Source organism: Ursus maritimus, unplaced genomic scaffold (genome assembly GCF_017311325.1).
Source record: "Ursus maritimus isolate PB19 unplaced genomic scaffold, ASM1731132v1 scaffold_14, whole genome shotgun sequence".
NCBI lineage: Eukaryota > Metazoa > Chordata > Mammalia > Carnivora > Ursidae > Ursus > Ursus maritimus.
Genome location: NW_024423786.1, coordinates 65765988 through 65784196, shown reverse-complemented (window position 1 = coordinate 65784196; position 18209 = coordinate 65765988). Strand labels below are relative to the sequence as shown.

Genomic DNA, 18209 nt, shown 5'->3' with positions numbered 1-18209 from the left:
TTCATTCATTCATTCATTCATTCATTCATTCATTCATTCATTCATTCCGGCCCGCGCCCCAACAGCCAGGGGTTCAAGGGAGGGCGAGGCCAACTCTGCCCCCCAGCTCTACGGCACGGAGGCAAACATGTCGAGGAGACAACACCTTCCCTCCAGAAGGCAGAGGAAAATTGTGCAGGAGAGTTCAGAACAGAAAGAGAGCCGGGAAAGAAAGGGAGGGAGCAAACACATCAGCCCGGGAGGCTCAGCTCAGGACCAGCTTAACGCCACCCGCGCGTTGCGGGGCAGCTGGGAAAGCCTGCCCACCCCGGCTGCGCCCGCCCTCTCTGGGCGGGGCCGTCGCGCAGGCGGAACGCCATTGGCCTCCTGGAAATCGTTCGGACCAATCATCGCGGGGCCAGGGGCCGTCGGCCCCGCCCCCCGCGGGAGCGGGCAGCTCTGCCGGGCGGGACCCGACCCAACAGGTGAGGCCGGAGCGCGGCGCTCTGGCTGGTCACGTGGCTGCAGCCGGCGACCCGGGGGCGGAGGGGCAGCCCCCGCCCGGCCGCCGGCCCCGCCCCCGCCCCTAGAGGCTCCGCCATCTGTCTCCGGGGCTCAGCGGTCCTGGACCAGATGTAGTGATCCCACGCGACACAGGGACCGTGCTGACTGATCCCAGCCGCGGAGCCATTTTCTCTGCCACTGGCCGCGCGCTCGGCCACCTTCCCGGGCGCCAGGTCCGGGCGAGCGTTCCCCTGGCTTCCCCGAAAGGGACGGACACGTGGCCGCGCCAGGGGCCTGTGTGGGGACATGCTGGACGCTTCTGTCACCAGACCCATCCTCCTGCCCCTCAGCCATTCAGTCAAGAGTGTGCGTCGGAAATCTGCTGCTTCTCACTTGTCTTCCCCATTTTGCCCCCATTCTCCCATTTGTTGCCCCAAGCTTCACACTGCCCAGAACCATCTTTCAGCATTGCATGGGCTTCTGAGCAAACGGCCCCATGTGGAGTAGCCTGGGACAGAGACTTGGGGAGGAGGAGGGCAGGGAGGGAGGACGAGGATTCTGAATCCTCCGCCCCCAGGCTGCCTGGTGAACGCACACGGAATCATTCACACTCTGGTCAAAAGTGTTTAAAAGTACCGATCCCTTGGCAAGAAGTAGTCTAGCCTGGGCTGAAAATACCACCAACTTCGTGTTAAAGCAGAGTCTTATTTTAACACCTTTGCTATATTTAGAATAAAAGTATTTTATCCCAAGAGCTTATCTGTTCCATAACAAATGTTATCAACTTAAAGTCACAGTGAATGTATGTACACGAATACTTTTTTTTTCATACATACTTTTATAACGCGAGTAGACAACGAAGTCCCCGCTGGTAGTCCCTCTCTAACCAGATCCACAGTCACAGTGTTTAAAAGCAGCTCTCTTTGGGCGGCCAAAAGACTGCAGCACGGCATTGCTATTTACGTTTCACCCAGTATGCAATAGAGTAAATTTTTGAATGACTCAGTAACTTAGGCTATTTTTAATACGTTTCAAGTCACCAAAATACCTGCTTAAAGAATGTCAGATATCGATATAAAGGAAATTAATAACTTTTACCTACGTGCAAAGAAAATTAATGGGGGATTTTATTAGCATTAGCAGTATCTTAACACATAGCCTCTTGGCTGCCGTGAAAATTATTTATCATCATGTTATCAAGCTGGGCATTGCTCCTCACACTCTCAGCTTTTCCCCAAGTCTAAATTCAGGGGGGAAAAATATCGATACACGCTACCATCAGTTTTATTTGGTGTGAGTTTTGTTTTGGTAGAGTGGGAGCACAATAGGGGATTTCTAACAAGGCAATGCTTTCAGTATTAGAAAAAGCTTCATGCTCTACTTACAAGGAGCTTTCAAAGGTATCAGTATCTCATTTCTTTTCGGTCATGGTCAATGTTTTCATTTGAGGTAGGCAGCATACTGTATTCATTACCCTTGAAAATATGCCACATACTTGGGGAATTCATTTTGCTGGGATTCCTGACTATCCCAACAGCCTAGGACTGAAATTTCCCTTACTGTCTGAAATCACCCACTGTTAAATGAGAGGGGTAGCGCCCTATTTGGAAACTAACTCTATTCACAGCAAAAGAAATGTTCATTATGCTTGCCTTTGGAGTAGACATTTTGTGTTTCTGTCAATCAACTTAATTTCCATGTTCATAGAGTGAGGACATAAAGTATTGAGAAACCACTGAGAGAGAGCAGTCAGCAAGCAATCTGAGGCACGTATACCAGTTCTGAAGCTCGGACTAAATTCCACTTCCCTGATTCATAACACTAGCTGGCCAGTGGGTTGTGTTGGTTGTTTTTTTTTTTTTTTTTTAATTCCTGGTACGCTTTTAATTCTAAATAATTTTAGCCATTAAGAGGGTGACCTTCTGCAATCAAAACCTTACAGCCCACAACATGTTTTAAACAAAAAGGTAAACCAGCAAACGTATTCAGAATGAGGTTTTGTGACATACTGATTTTTCTAGAGCTCAGGAAGTTTTTCTTCAAACAAAAACAAAACACCAAATTGAAAAACAGCTGTGACAGATCACTTAAAAAAATCGCGAACAATACAACTGTAGCTGGGAAACGGTCTTTCTACGTATTAGTCTGTATTAAACTGTACGTTTTTAATACTCGTGGCTCCTGTAAAAAGGCAAAATCTAGTTTAGTCGACTTTTAATTCCTAGAGTATCTTATGTCGATTAATATTTTTTAAGACAAAGGCTAATTTTTTAGAGACCTGTTCATTAATGCCATGTCACTTGAAAGCTAAGGGTAATTTAATTCATACGTTTAAGCATTTTATTTACGTAAAACAAATAGGTTGCTATTAGATATTGACTATTTTATTAACTCAGAGCATCTGGGAAAACACTTATGATTAGGTTAATTTATGTTATATTTTCCCCTTAACTTGTAAAAGATTAATCAACCATTTTATGGTCTAATTTAGGTGCCTAATTAAAACCAGAGTTCAACACATGCTACACTGTCTTGCTAATAAATCTTGACAGCTTTGTAACATGGTTTGTATTTCAAATTGTTGCGTATAAATGTAGATTTTTTTGATCTTCACCCAGCAGCACCTTGAAGTGAATTGCATATTTGGTTTAAACTCCAGGACTGAGAGAGTACAAATTACTTCAAAAAGGATTATCTCCAATCAGATCGGATCTTAAATTTCCCTCGGTGAAGACGGAAGCAATCCTTGCCACCAGGTTTTCAAAACCAGTCGGGGAAAATAGGGGAAAAATCAGTTTTCTCAGCATTTGTTAAATTGAAAATGCAGGAAAAGTTGCTACTTTCAGCCACTGGCTTTCCAGAGAGATTTCTGAAGTGAGTGGGTTTTAGAATCTACTTCTAAAGAAATCTGCTCAAAATGTTAGTTTTACCTGTCTTCTGATTAATGAGTACCAGTTTTCAGTGGTGATTTGGGGCACTGTATTTTTTTTTTTTTAATGAAGAAATTCATTCCAAGAAGTTCTGTAACATCTTATTTAACCCTATGTCCTCCCACACACCTCCCAGTGTTAAAAAAGGCAAATGGAAAAATGTTAAGTCTGCTCTCAGTAGGGACACTCCCTATGTTTTCTCTGCCTTTGTATTTGAGTGATATTTTTGTCATTTTAAGGACTCCATTGACTCTGACCATCTTCTGCAGCAAAGAAATGAAACTTCTATGGTGATGTCATTATTCTTACTCCAGTTACCAACCAACTTTGGATGGAGTAGCCGGCCTCTTCTGGAGCTAATCCTCTTTTGAAACGGTCAAACTGAGCAATCCCCACTGAGGTCACAGGAGGTACAAACAGAAAACGCAAGCTCTTTCAAAGCAAACCCAGTTTTGAACTCATCATAGGTGGCTGAGATCATGCTTGGGTCACTTAAGCGAGGCAGCACAGCGCAGGGTGACCTCCGAATCAGGACTGCCTGGCTGGCTGTATTAGCCTTGCCACTTTCCGGCTGGGAGACCTTGGGGCACTTGCTTAACCTCTCTGTGCCTGTGTTTCTTCGCCTGTAAAAGTACCTACTTCACAGGATTGTAATAAGGATTAAATTAAATCCTGTAAAACTTGAAACAGTGCCTGGCACACAGGGAAAACATTCAGTAAGTGTTAGCTATCAACATCATTAAACCACCCACACACTATGCTTCTTTTTTTTTAATGTGGCCACAGCATTGAAGTGTCAGCTTATTTTTGTACAACCAAAAATGGAAAGAAGAGTCAAGGTGGGGGAAGGAGTTCTGCCACTGTCCTAAGGCATAGTTCTCTATTAAAAAAAAAAAAAAAAAAAAAAGAATCGCACAATATTTGGCTAAATTAATCCCCAAACTGGGGTCATTAAAATTCATGGCAATCTACCACACTTAAGCCAAATCAAGAAGAGAAACTTATTAAAGAAGGTATATATTTCATTTTAAATTCAAAAGTTAGATCCACGTTCAGAGCCTAAATGTAGGGGAAGGGGGTACTTTCTCCAGGCTTGGCATTATGTGAGGGTCTCCGAAACCACTGCCCCCTGCTTCTCAAACACCTTCACAACCATGACACAGAAAGTAAGGGCCAGTTTCACCAGAAGTCCTGAGGAGCCACTCCGTGGGGTCCTTTAAGCACCTGTTAAGCGTGGGAGGCCTGATCAGAGAGAGAAAAAGCGAGCTGGATAATGAACTGGAAAAAAAAGAAACCACAAGAGTCTTAATCCTAGACTTTAAAACAAACTCGGGGCCCGGGCGGAAGAACCACGCCTACGATCACTTTTGATTTCGGTAGCAGGTAAGGGAGCGGAAAAGCGCCTGATTTCTGGCGGGTGGCAAGGTTGCCACCCCGGGAGGCTCCGATCCCACTACGATCCCCCCTCCGGTTCGGGCGGATAGTGTCTCATGATGCCGAGTGGAGAGAACTGCGCTCCAGTTCTAAGACTCCATGCAAATGTGCCCAGGCCCTGGGTGTACTGGTTACGCCACCAGCAGGACCGTGTATCAACGGATTAAACCCATTAACGACTTGCTCAGACATAGCCAAGCCCTCGTTCTCCTGCACATTGCCAGGCTGCCTATCGGATTCAACCATCCGTGCCCGCAGTTTCTGAATGCCTCCAAAATGTCTCCCCTCTCTCCTCTGTTCTGGTTCTGGGGACTTGTTTTCACCACGTTCCCGAACTGCAACTCTCTCCGGTTAATTATTATTTATACTCTACCGCAGTCTGCGGCCTGACCGTGCGGACGCAGCGGGAGCTACAATGGAGCACACAACCTCCCCGCGAGCAGCTAGGCTTGGGCTGAGCCCAGCGAGCTCCAGCCTGGGGGGAGAGCGGGGCTCCCCGGGCACCGGATTTTAGGAAAAGCGTTCTGGGACAGGCGTTTCCTCCCGGTGGGGTCTGTTTAAAGTTAAAACGGCTGCCTTCAATTGAGTCCACACGGCGGCCCAGACATCCAGAATATTCTAAATCAATTAAAAAATTAAGCAAGCAGATGGCATTTTGGAAGACTTGGTTTTTTCCCCGAAAAACATCCACTAAGCCTGCGGTCTCGCCGGGCGCCGCTGGAGCAGCCCCGGATCGCGGCGCGTGGGGCGAGCTGCGGGGGTCTTCTCGTTTGCCCCTCCCGTCATCCAGTCCTCAGGGTGAGCGCCGCCGGCCTTGGGCCTCCCGGCCCCGTCGGTACGGCCCCTCCGTTTTGGGGGATGGCTAAGGAAGACGACCAACCCCCCGCCTCCCCGAAGCGCAGCCGCTCGCGACGCGGCCCCCGGGTCCCGCCCGAGGCTCCCCGGCTGCGCTCCCCGCCGCAGGCGCGCGGCGACGGTTTCCAGGGCGGCCTCGTGCTTGATTCAGCAGTTTTGAGTCAATCAAAAGGAACGTAGCAGGTGGAGCGCGGCCGCCTAAGAGCCTGCGTGAATCTTCCTGTGGGGATTTCCACAGCCTGCCCCAGGTGCTCCTACAACCGCCTGCCTTGACGGATTCGGCGCTTTTCCTGCCAGTCCCTCCCAACCCAGCTCCGAGTTTTCTGATCTAAGTAAATGCCGGGCTGCCTCCGGCCCTGGTGGGTTCCCCCTGCAAAGGTGCTCGTTATAGCCTGCCACCCCGGGAAGAGGAGGAGGAGAAGAACCGGTGGGAGAAGTAGTAACGACAATGCATCCGGTGGCCCTCCTAACAATCGGGGAAGCCCCCACGTGCCAGCCGGGCACCCGAGCGCACCGGCGCGCCCGGTGGAAACCACAGGATCCCCACTGCACCGACGGGAACACTGAGGCTCGGCGCCACCAGCGAGCCGCCAGAGCCGGGACGCGACTCCAGACGTCGGGACTCCGGAGCCCCCATTCTAAACAGCCGGTGTCCACGGCCCGGGAACGGTGGGAAGCGTGACTGTCACGGCTGGCTAAACCTCGAGACTTGGGCAACTCCTGACAATAATAAAAACATCAGGGACAAAAGGGAGGGGGAGGGCGAGGCTGGGAAGAGAGCGATTTTAATCCGCTGGGTCAGCCCCCTTTTAGCTCTCCCGGGGGCGGGGGGGGATGGGAGCAGGGAATGGGGTTCGGTTCGACTTTACCGTTTTGTTTTGCGAGGTCCCGAGCATCTCGGGCCTGGGAGGTGCCTGCCGGGGACCTGATGGAGTCATACTTGTGAGGGTTGGGGGATTGATGACCAGAGAGAACGGGTGGGGGCCGTTGGCCGGGACCCCTGGGTGGCGACCAAGTTTCCGAAGGCCGGAGTCCGGACCCCCTGCTCCCCCGCGTCTCACCGGAAGCTCGGTCAACCCAGAAGCTCGCTCCAAAGACCGGCAGCTTTGGAAAGCGTTGGGCAGAGGTCGTGATTATGACCCCGAGGGCCGCTGCCCCTTTGGAACCCGACCCACAACCCAACCAGAAAACCGAGTTTCCGGAAGCCTGGATCTCCGGGCAATGCACATTTCTCAACCAATGAACCCCGTACATTCTCGGCGCCCCGACGTGTCCAGGGCCAGCGCAGACAGGCGTCCCTGCCCGCATTCTCCCGGCACCCAGGCCCAGGAGGCGGAAACCAGCGAGCCGAGCCTGAGGCGCCCGGGAGCCTTCAAAGCTGCGCGCCGCTCCCGCCGGCTGCAGTGCGCGCCTTTGCCCGACAGGGACCAGCACCGCTCCACGCTCCGCGCCGCGCATCGGCCCGTCTGCCAGGCGGAGGCGCCGGGCCACCCGCCCAGCTCACCCTCCCGAGCCCAAGCCTCCCGCCAGCCAAGCGGCTCTGACCCTCTTCGGGTTCCAGCAAGGAGTAGGGCTGTAGGAAAAAAGTTTACAGACGCCGTCTCTCCCACCCCCATCCCCATCTGGGGAGCAGAGCTGCTCCAGAAGTTGCTCTAGGGTGAAGACCGTGACCGACTGGGCGCAGAACGTCCCGGGCTCCGAGAGGAAAAATTAAAATACGAGCAACACTGGATCGATTCGTTTGCGAAACGGCCGCAGTTGAGAGGACTGCGCGCTTCCCTGAGCGCCATCCCGGTCGCCAGTCCCCCTTCTTTGATTAATTCTAGGGGCACCGTGCGCCACGGAGCAGCCAGAGGTCCTCGAGAACTTTCTACGCGTTGTGGAGAGAGCGGAGCCCCGAACACCCTGTACCACGCTGGCGCGGGATTCTGGGCGCCGCGGGTTATTCCTCTGTCTGCCCCTCTCCCCGCCCCCCCGGTGGTCGGGGGGCTGTACCCCTGTCACTTCCCCAGCACATGCCACGTCTCCCTCTTCTGCCGGTCTTGATCGCGGCTGCCGCCCGGCCCTTGGCCCTGGCAGGGGAACTCACCGGTACCAGGCGAGGCCCTTGTCGTAGCTGCGGTCAAAGAAGTGGGGCTCGGCGCCCACGGCGCGCACGTCGGGGTGCACGCGCAGGAACTCGAGCAGCGCCCGCGTGCCGCCCTTCTTCACGCCGATGATGATGGCTTGCGGCAGCTGCTTGCTCCCGGACCCACTAAAGAAGCTGGAGATGGAGCTGGGGGAGTCCGGCGTCTCGGGACTCTGCTCCTCTTGGCTCGCGGCGCCCTCGGCCGGCTCCTTGCCCGCAGCCAGCGGGGTGGCCGGCGCCGCCTGGAACGGCAGCCGCGGGGCAGTCCCATCGGGACCCGGAGCCAGGGCCGGCGGAGCGTGGGCGACGCGGGACCCCGAGCTGAGCAGCAGCAGCCCCGGCGCGGCGGCGCACGAGCCGGCGCACGAGTACAGGAACATGTAGAGCCAGATGCAGAGCATGGCGAAGAGCAGCGCGAGCTTCCTCCTCACCGGTGGCGGGGACGGCGGCGGCTGCGGCAGGAGCCGGCCGGGGACATCGAGGCAGGATCGGCCGCCGCTCAGGCGCTGCCCCATGCGCAGCCCGGGGGCGCGGCGAGGGACATGGCTCAGTACATGGCGCGGGGCCCGCGGGAGCTGTGAGCGCGGAGACGGTTCCCTGGCCCGCAGGACGCCGGGGTGGTTCGGTTTATTGCCCCCGCGCGCCCGCAGCCTCCGCTGCCGCCGCCGCCGCCGCTGCTGCTGCTGCTGTTCCCCAGGTGGCGGCGGCAGCTGTAGCGGTGGCGGCTTTTGACATGTTGCCCGGGAGGAGCCTCAACTGAAACGAAATTCGGGGTGGCGGCAACTGCTGGCCGAGGAGCTGCTGCTGCCTGGGCCAGAGGACGCTGCACTCCTGCTCCCTGATCGCTGCAGACGGTGCGCACGGCCGCTCGCCGGGGCTGCCTTCCCGCAGTCCTGCCAACAGAGCCTGGGGAGCAGCCCCGGCACTTCCCCGCGGAGGCTGCGAAGAACTGCGCAGGAAGAGCGCTGGAGACCGAGGTGGGGTGGGCGGGCCCAGCCTTCCGGAGTGACGGGTCGCTCCACCTACCAGAACCCCGGAGCGCCCTGCAGCTACAGGCGCTTCGCAGAGCGTTCGGCAGCCAACCGGCTCCTGGAACGTGGGGGTGTGGAAAGGGTTTGGGGCGGTGGAGAGAGGTCGGAGGTTGCTATTGGCTGCGGGACACGGGGCCGACTCAGGGGGGCGGAACCAGGGGCTGGTGACAGGAGCAGATGGTCGGAAGGATGCTGGATTGACAGATCATTGGGAGAGGTCCGACCCCGCCAAGTGGTGCTATGGTGCGCTCCCGCTCCCGCGCGCATTTCCGCACTCGCTCCCCAGGAGCCAGCCTTGGCGTGTAGTTGCCCTAGTGTCGGCACTCGAGTCCAGATCCAGATGTTTCGCTGGCGGGCTCGTGGTGTGTGTGTGTGTGTGTGTGTGTGTGTGTGTGTGTGTGCGCGCGCGCGCGCGCCTGTGATGTGCAGTAGGAAGGGGGTTGGATGTGCGAGAGTCAGGCCGGAAATACCTGCAGCCCCCAGACCCGACCATCCCACGCCGGGGACTCGGAAAGGGGGGCCTTCCGGGACAGGCACCAGTGTAGGAAGTTTAAGTGGAAAATTTGTAAACGGCTGTCAACTTTTTAAAAAGTTTTTTCCTTCTTATTCTTTGCCAGAAATTGATCTCTTTCGGGCTGCGGGTTAACTGAGATTGGTGTAAACTGCCCTCGGGAAAAAAAAATCTTCCCTACCTCCCCAATCCGCCCGGAAAGGTCGGGGGAGCGAAGGAAGAAATTAACCGTGAGAGATAGTCTGGTAGGAAGTTTCGTGGTCGAAAAGGGAGTGTGAAAGTCACGTGTAGAAAGTTCCGTCCGGATAGGAGTGTGTTGGGGACGTCAGGTTTAAGACAATGTTCTCTCTTCCCCTTTCCCTGAATACGTATTAAAGCCAACATTCCATTCGCCTTCATTTGGGAGACAGTTCGGTTTGCTGACCTGTTACACGAATGATCAGGTGTTTCTTTCCCACCGATTTTTTTCTTTTTAAGTCAAAATTAACTTGGAGCAAATCGATCACTGAGTTGCACTTACTTAGGTCAAAATCCCGTGTTAGTTGCTCTCCCCAGTTTTCTGCAAAGGGACCTTCGGGGCGGGGAAGCCAAGCTTCCGCGGAGCTGTAAAGCCTCGCGGCGGAAGCGCGGGCTAGGGGTGCCTCACGCCGCCGCATTCTTGCCCCGGCGTTTGCACATTAGCTGTTCGGAAGCTTGGGATGCTCAAATTCATCCCGGTAGTGTTCAGAAAGTTTCCAGCCCCTGCAACCCCGCTCCGGCGGGGCCAGCGGGCCTCCAACGCCCGGCTTCGCGCCTTTCCGGGACAGAACGTTCCTTCGGATTCCAACCCCAGCGGGGCCCCCCCGCGGTGCCTCACCGAGAGCCGCCGCCCACGCGGCACTTAGCTGCCTGCGCCAGCCTGCACGGCGGAACCTACCTGAGCCCTCGTCCCTCTGCCCGCTGCCCGAGACTAGCCTTCGCGCCCTCAGTAAATGTCCCCAGGTGTCCCGAGTCCCCGCAGCCCAACCCCGGGGCGAGTTCCCCTCTGTCCGGAGCACACTGAAAAAGCCAGCCTCCGGTTCGAAGATGTGCAAGAGAGAGGCAGCAATGACCCGAGAAGGTTCTGATAAGCCAAGAGGCCACCGTGGGACCGACGCGCCCCGGCTGTGCCCCGCGCCACCCCTTTGCAACTACCTTGCGCCCAACACATTTTCCTACAAAACTGCTGAGGGGGAAATAATCTAGGTAGAGGATTCTCCTGCCCCTTTTATGTTCGAGGGGGGTGGGGGAGAGGGATTTCTTTCCCGTTTTTCTTTACCCCTGGCGCTGGGATGTATTTGTTCTGCCGAAGTGACTTATTCGCCCTTAATTTTAAATTTCATTAGGTAATTATGAACTTACTTAAACTTCGCGAACAAGCGAATGCGTTTCTGAGCATTGGCCCGACCCTTTATTTTGGAAATGGAAGACGGCAATAGTGTCTCCAAAGGGTGTGTGTTTAATAAATTCTCACTATTGAGGGGGCTGTGGATTTGCTGACTTTTGAAGATTTGGGGGAGAGGGTGGTAGTGGTTTATGATTTGTGTGTTCGGGCGAGTTGTAGCTCCCGGTGTGGCAAACTTCAGGCCTGGTTGGGTGTGAATCTTACAGTTGGGGCGGGGGGGAGGTGTGTGTGTGTGTGTGTGTGTGTGTGTGTGTGTGTGTGTGTGTTTTAATTTATTTATTTTCAGGATTTTGATGCCCCTGATAAAAATGGTCTCTGTCCTGGGGGCTAGAGAAGCCCAGCGTAAAAGAAAAGTCGGGGATTACTATTCCAAGCCGCCGGATATATTTAGGGCTCTTTTCCCGGCGGTGAAGGGAGGGGAGGGAATAGAAGCAAAACGTGGGCATCGGAAATTGCTCGGAGTGTTCCGCAGAGCTGAGCACCCCAGAGCCAAGTGGCCGCCCGCGTCCACCCGGCGCGCGTTCAATCCCCACCAGAACAATGGGGGAGTTCTCCATGCTTCCAGCCGCCCGAGGTTGGCGGGTCATCTGCGGCCCGAGCAGCGCCTGGGCTGTGACCCGACGTTTTGGCCCTTTCGTCCACTGGGCTGGGAATGCGCCCCGAAACTCCTCTGCCTGGCTGCCGCTGCCGGCTCTGCCCTGGGCCAACGCCGGCTCTCCCATGCTCCCATTTCGCAGATGTGGAGCCCGAGTCTCATCCCTGCTCAGAGCTGGTGGTGACGCTGACCGTGAACCCAGTTTGAGCTCCTGTCCCTAAACATTGCTAAGCAGTGCCGCCCCCCCGCCCCAAGCCAGGCCAGCAGCAAAGCGCCGCACCCACAACTGGAGAAAGGTTTACCTTTGGTCAAATTATTCATAATATTTGCATTCGGAAAACCTGGAAAGGAGCCAGTTCAATTTGAGCACCCTTGTAACGTTCATGTTTTATTTTGGTTGGTGGGTTTGGGATTACCTAATGGGGGGCTCACCTAGGGCCTCGGAGGGTTCGAACCCGGCCCCAAAAGGGCAGGGCCGCCTCAGGGGGTCCGCCCCTTTTCCTCTTTGCCCGGGTCCTGGCCAACGGCCCGCCAGGTGACCAAGGCGGGTCATTCCCGGGCCCTAAAATTCCCCATCTGTAGAAGAGGGGACTTGAGCCAACAGATCGCCGCGGTACTTTCCGCCTGAAGTTTCTCCGCTTCTGGCCTCGGGAAGGGAGGCGCCCGCAGCTGCTCGAGCCCCCCTGCCAGCTCCGCCTCGTGACCCACGGCCTCCCGGGTCGGTGCCCCACCGCTGCTCCCTGCGGGGCCGGCACCGGAACCCGGACCCTCCCACCCCCGCACCGCAGCGAGGCGGCCTCCCGCCGGTTCGCAGCTGCAAGCTCCCTTCCTCCTCCTCCCGGAGGCGGGAGGTGCGGGCCCGGGTCGCGGCCGCGCCTCCAATGCCCGCCGGCCAGGGGGCGCTCTGACAGCCGCCGAGTGGCGAGAGGCGGAGATCGCCGGCTGCCGCGGCCCGCGGGTCACCCCTGCCGTCGGGGAAGGAGACTTCCCCGTCCCCTTGGGCTTCTGCGGAGCCTCCTCGCGCGCCCCGGAGCTTCCGTGGCCTCCCAAGTCACCGGGTGTCTAGGTGGCCGCGGCACCCCATCTCCACTGTGCCACCCAGGCGCCCCAACAGGCTTTACTTTTTAGAGCAGTTCTGGGTTGACAAAGAACTGCGTGGAAGGTACAGAGCTCCTGTTCATCTGCTCAGCGCCACTCCCGTCCACACTTTCCCCTAATCTCAGTATCCTGCATTAGTTTGGTACACTGGTTACCTCTGATGAGCCAAGAGTGACACATTATTATTACATAAAGTCCACAGTTTACATTAGGGTATAACACACTTTGTGTTACACATTCAATGAGTTTTGACAAACTCATTGTGGGAGACATGTACCCACCGTTATGTTGCCATACAGAAAATTTCACGGCCTGAAACACAACCATCTACTCATCCCTCCCTCCTCTCAAGCCCCTGGTAACCACCGATTTTTTTCTCTCTCTCCGTAATTTTGTTTTTTCTAGAATATCACACAGTGGGAGTCACACAGTGTTGCTGTGTTATATTGGATTCTTTCACTTAGCAAGATGCATTTAAGATGTCTTCAGGGGCGCCTGGGTGGCACAGCGGTTACGCGTCTGCCTTCGGCTCAGGGCGTGATCCCCGCGTGATGGGATCGAGCCCTGCGTCAGGCTCCTCTGCTATGAGCCTGCTTCTCCCTCTCCCACTCCCCCTTGCTTGTGTTCCCTCTCTCGCTGGCTGTCTCTCTCTCTGTCAAATAAATAAATACAATCTTAAAAAAAAAAAGATGTCTCCATGACTTTTCCTGGCTTGATAGGTCACTTCTTTTCATTGCTGAACACTATTCTCTTGTCCGGATATATCACGTTGGTGCATCCAGTCACCTGCTTGGACATCTCGGCTGCTTCCAAGTTCTGGCAATTATAAATACAGCTGTTATAAATATTCATGTGCGTGTTTTGTGCGGGCATGATTTTCCAGCGCATTCGAGCAAATACGAAGCAGTGCAATTGCTGGCTCATGTGGGGAGAATATGTTTATTTTTCTAAGAAGCTACCATTGTGTCTCCCGAACGGGCTGCATCATTTTTGATTTCCACCCACAGTGCATGAGAGTTCCTGTCACTCCGTATCCTTGCCAGCTTTTGGTGACAAACACTCCTCCCTTCTTCTTCTTTTTTTTTTTTAAATTTTTTATTATGTTATGTTAGTCACCATACAGACACTCCTCACTTCTTAATAAGATTTCTAAACTAATTCCTCTTGTGATGTATGCTTTCTTTTTCCTTGTACTCCTTTTGAAATATGTATTTTTTTAAATTAGGAAATACTCAGACATTGAAAGACAAAGAAAACCGTATCAGACACATCGGTAACGCCACTATCCAGATGTTTAAGCATAATTTATCTTTTTTCATAAAATATTACAGAGACAGTTGAGTTTTCCTCTTTTTATTTTAATTAATGACAGAGGCTTATGCTACATTGTACTTTCGATTCTGTTTTCTTTCTTTTTTTTTCTCGTTTCTAATCCTCTGTTGGATTGTGTTTTCTACTTTGCTCCCCATTCTCTTATTGATTTGTAAATTATAGATATAGCTATCTATATCTATCTAAAACCATTCTTTTTTTTTTCTTAAAGATTTTATTTATTTTATTTGACAGAGATAGAGACAGCCAGCGAGAGACGGAACACAAGCAGGGGGAGTGGGAGAGGAAGAAGCAGGCTCCCAGCGGAGGAGCCCGATGTGGAACTCGATCCCGGAACGCGGGATCACGCCCTGAGCCGAAGGCAGACGCCTAACGACTGCGCCACCCAAGTGCCCCATAAAACCATTCTTTTGGTGGTTGTGGTGCATTGTTACACTCATGGCCTTCAGGGAAACACGCCACCTGGTATCTTTCACGATCTCTCATGTTGTTGTTCAGCCAATCTCTAGAATTTCTCTTGTCTTGCGAAACCGAAACTCTATACTTACTTATTGAAAAATAATCCCCCCTTCTCCCTCCCTGGCCATTGGCAACTGTCCTTCTACTTTCTGTCCCTATCAATTTGACTACTCTAGGCACCTCATGTAAGTAGACTCATTTAGTATTTGTCTTTTTGTGTCTGATTTATTCCATTCAGCATTATGTCCTCAGAGGTCATCCCTGTTGCAGCAGGTGTCCAGATTTCCTTCTTTTTTAAGGGTGAATAATGTTCTGTTGCACTTACCGCATTCTCTTTATCCATCCACCCATGTCAGTTGCCTCTGCTTTCTGCCTATTATGAATAGCACTGTTATGAGCGGGGGCACAGAAATATCTCTTAGAAACCTTCCTTTCGGGTCCTTTGGCAATATATCCAGCAATGGAATTGCTGGATCATATGGAAATTCTGTGTTTCATTATTTGAGGAACCGCCATATTGTTTCCCACAGCAGTTCCATCATCGCACATTCCTACCAACCGCGCACAAAGATTCCACTCTCTCCACATCCTTGCCAACAGTTTTTTTTTCCACAGTGGCCATCCTCACAGATGTGAACTGGTATCTCAGTGCACCTCTTTTTATTTGCCTCTCATTAGTAATCAGTGTGCTTTAGTGTATTTTTACTTACACGTGAGCCCAGTTTGTAGGATAGCAGACTCGTCCACAGGAACACAGACGAGGAATTGCCCGTCACCTCCACGTTTAATCTTTTTTAAAGACTGATTGATTTATTTAAGAGAGAAACAGCACGAGTGGGAGGGGCAGAGGAAGAGGGAGAGAGAATCCCAAGCAGACTCCACACCGAGTGTGGAGCCCAACACGGGGGCTTGACCCCACGACCCCGAGATCACGACCCGAGCTGAAACCAAGAGTCGATGCTCAACTGACTGAGCCACCCAGGCGCCCCACCTCAACATTTAATTTTAAAAATTGAACCAAAATCTAGATTTCCTGTCCATGCCCTCACCTATCTGAATAAAATAGGAACTTTCTCCGTTTCCACCATCATAGCCATAAGGGCAGACAAATACCTCCGTGGATAGGTCCATACTGAAAATCCGCCATCGGAGACTGATGCTTCCTTCACACAGAGAGAGTGTGGCTAGAAACGTGGAAACCACGCCCAGGAGTGCAAGTGCCCCATAGAAAATTGCTTGAGGAATTGAAAGAGCTTTTGAAGTTGCAGGTGGCAGTTTGAGAGCCTTCGAACCAGACTTTACTTGCTTATTGGCTAAAAAGGAGTCTAGTTGCTTTAATCAAAGAGAAAATGTACAGGAGTGTCTGGGGGCATCTTTGGTTCTCACACCCCACACCCCGAAGGTCTGCATACACTTACCAGATATTTCAAAGTGATTCCTCTTCAAGTGGCAGGAAGTTATTGGCCCCAGTATTTGGTTGGCTTTCTGGAGTCCTATGGGGATTTCTTCCAAACCAAACCCATTGAAAAATAACTAGTGATCTCTTTGAAATCTTGAAATACGTTCACTTGGAATGTTCTCTGCAGTCAGAGGTTTGGTACCATTTTTGTGAATGGTCACCAGGTTCTCCAACCTGCTTGAAAAAAAAAATGCAAACTCACACTCTCCCTTGCTCTGTTTCTCATCCAGAAGGCTGCCGATTCCAGAGGTTTCCATACTATGCCTCTCTGCCCCTCGCTTCTCCCTAGTAATGTCACACGGCATTCACTTCGCTATTGATGCGTCCCCCCTCTTCCATTTCTGACCGTTCTTTTCCTTCTTCCGCTCTTTCTCCCTCTGGAAATCACCTTTGTAACCTGTTCTTCATTTTCAATCACTTTCAATTCCCGGCAGGCACCAAACAGGCTGAAGAAATAGACCGGAGAGTTTCCTGTCGTCACACATGTTACACCCAGCTCCCTTGCTTTGCTAAGTGCATTAGGGGAAAAAATTGGCCATGCAGGGAATGACTTTTTTTTCCTTTGGACTTCTATTAGCACTTCATGAATTTCTTAACTTTGAGCTTTTGGGAAACCCGCCTGAAATCGGGACGCCTGGTGCTTTTTGGGAAGGCTGTGAGCGCAAAGTAGTGATGCTGACTTTCATAAGCCATCTACGAAAATTAGTTAGGGCGCTGAATGGTGGGCTTTGTCTCCAGAGTGTTCCGCCCGCCTTTTAAACTTCCACAGGCCACGGGCAGACTTTGGACCCCATTTCCATCTGCTTGGCACAAAAGCACAAATGTGATTCTACCAAAAAAATGAGGTTGGTTTATAAAATCCGGAGCTCCCGCTTACTTGGTTGGTTTAAGAATTTGTCTGGAAGAGGTTAACAGTGTGTTAAAAGTAACACACTCTATTGGAGTAAAAATGTTCTGCTGGGATTGCTTTTCTAGCCGTTACAGTCAAGTCAAGTAACATTCAGCCCCCAGGCTCGGCTCTGCCCGCCCGGGTTGGCGGTGCTCACCGACACCAGTTTCGGCCTGCTCCTTCCCCACTCAGAGACTCTCTGTGGGTTTTGGTTGCACACACCTGGTACCAAGCTCTCAGCCTTGATTTCATCGGCAATAAGAGTATCTGGCTCAGTCACCTGCCAACCCAGGGCTCAGAGAAAGCAATTCATTAATCTCTCTATGCCTCAGTTTCCATCTGTAAAATGGGCTAGTAATGCCAGCCGGTTTAGAGCAGTGCCAGATCTATGTCTCAATGGATGCTAGCTCTTCTCGCCATTACGTAAATGATCTCTGTACATGCTTCCCTCGCAATACTCACATCTCCACCGTGGCTCATGACATCTGGTGATTCTCAGGTAAGGAAGCGGGAAGAGATTCCTCAGAATCTCTGGGATTGCAAACGCACTCAGACATTCTGATCTATCTCACTAGGAAGCTCCCGCCCACTGTCCATGGACATATGTCCATGAAAATCACTTGCCTGCAGGATAAACTTGAATTCCTGTTCCAGATACCGGCTCTGAAATTCGGGCAACACTTAGACCACCAGGACAGGTAAGAAATAACTGAGAGGGTCCAAAGGAAATGGGAAGGCAGCACCCACCACCTCTGGGCTAGCATGTCCTGGTATTGTCAGATCTTCCCATTTTTCCAGCAAAAACTGGAAAATTGGGTCGTTATGTGAAATTGCTTGCACTTTTAAAGTGCTGTGATTTTAAATGTTACATTTTTGAAATCGAATTTGGAAAGAGCCCTGAGGGCCATTAACTGTTGAGCCAAAAACAAGTATATTAGGGCCTCTGTAACTCCAGCTTCTAACCTCTGCCTTTACACCCCCCTGTTCCTTCCAGATAGTTCCTGAAGACAAAGACAAAATGACAATGTTGGAGTCAAAGGGACTTCTGTGTGCACTGAGTCAAAGTATTCCCTTTTATGGAGGGAACAGAATGCTGCTTTCCAACAATGTGAACTGACTTGCCCAAGGTCATCTAGACTTCAACAAAGAGGCCAAACAGACATGACCCTGACTGTCTCCTTCCACCACCCAAGTGCCTCCCGATCTAGGTCTGCCCTTGGGTGGGGGGGTGCATAGAGCACTCCTGTGTTGTTGGTTTTCTTCTATTTGTACATATCTTAGCACACCACCCAGGGACCGGCTCTCCCACTTCTTTGTAAATGCTCCCTACCCCTGACCTGGTGCCTGCCACGATCCTAGACTGAGAGTAAGTGGCCAACAAATTGGTGTTGCTGAAAGTAATTGAAGTAATTAAGCACGTGGGGTTATTGCATTAAACTAACAACTTATGCGCGGATGATGTCAGTTTGTGGTCTGCTTTAGATCCCCCGGATTCTAAAGCAAATGCGTTTCTGGCTCCTTCAGTAGCTCCACACACCCTCGTTCCTTCCGTCATTCCTTTGGCCTCTCTCAACCACCCCTC

At 52.3% G+C, this 18209-nt stretch overlaps 1 protein-coding gene across 1 annotated transcript in view; it reads right to left on the bottom strand.

Moving 5' to 3' along the window:
• LOC103660410 (heparan sulfate glucosamine 3-O-sulfotransferase 3B1) overlaps window positions 1–8767 on the bottom strand; it is a 38363-nt gene extending 29596 nt beyond the window's left edge. The window contains exon 1 of the mRNA XM_040630058.1: window positions 7792–8767. Within this exon, the coding sequence (XP_040485992.1) occupies window positions 7792–8345 (554 nt within the window). The 5' untranslated portion in view covers window positions 8346–8767. The remainder of the gene's footprint in view (window positions 1–7791) is intronic.
• Window positions 8768–18209: the final 9442 nt, after the last annotated feature.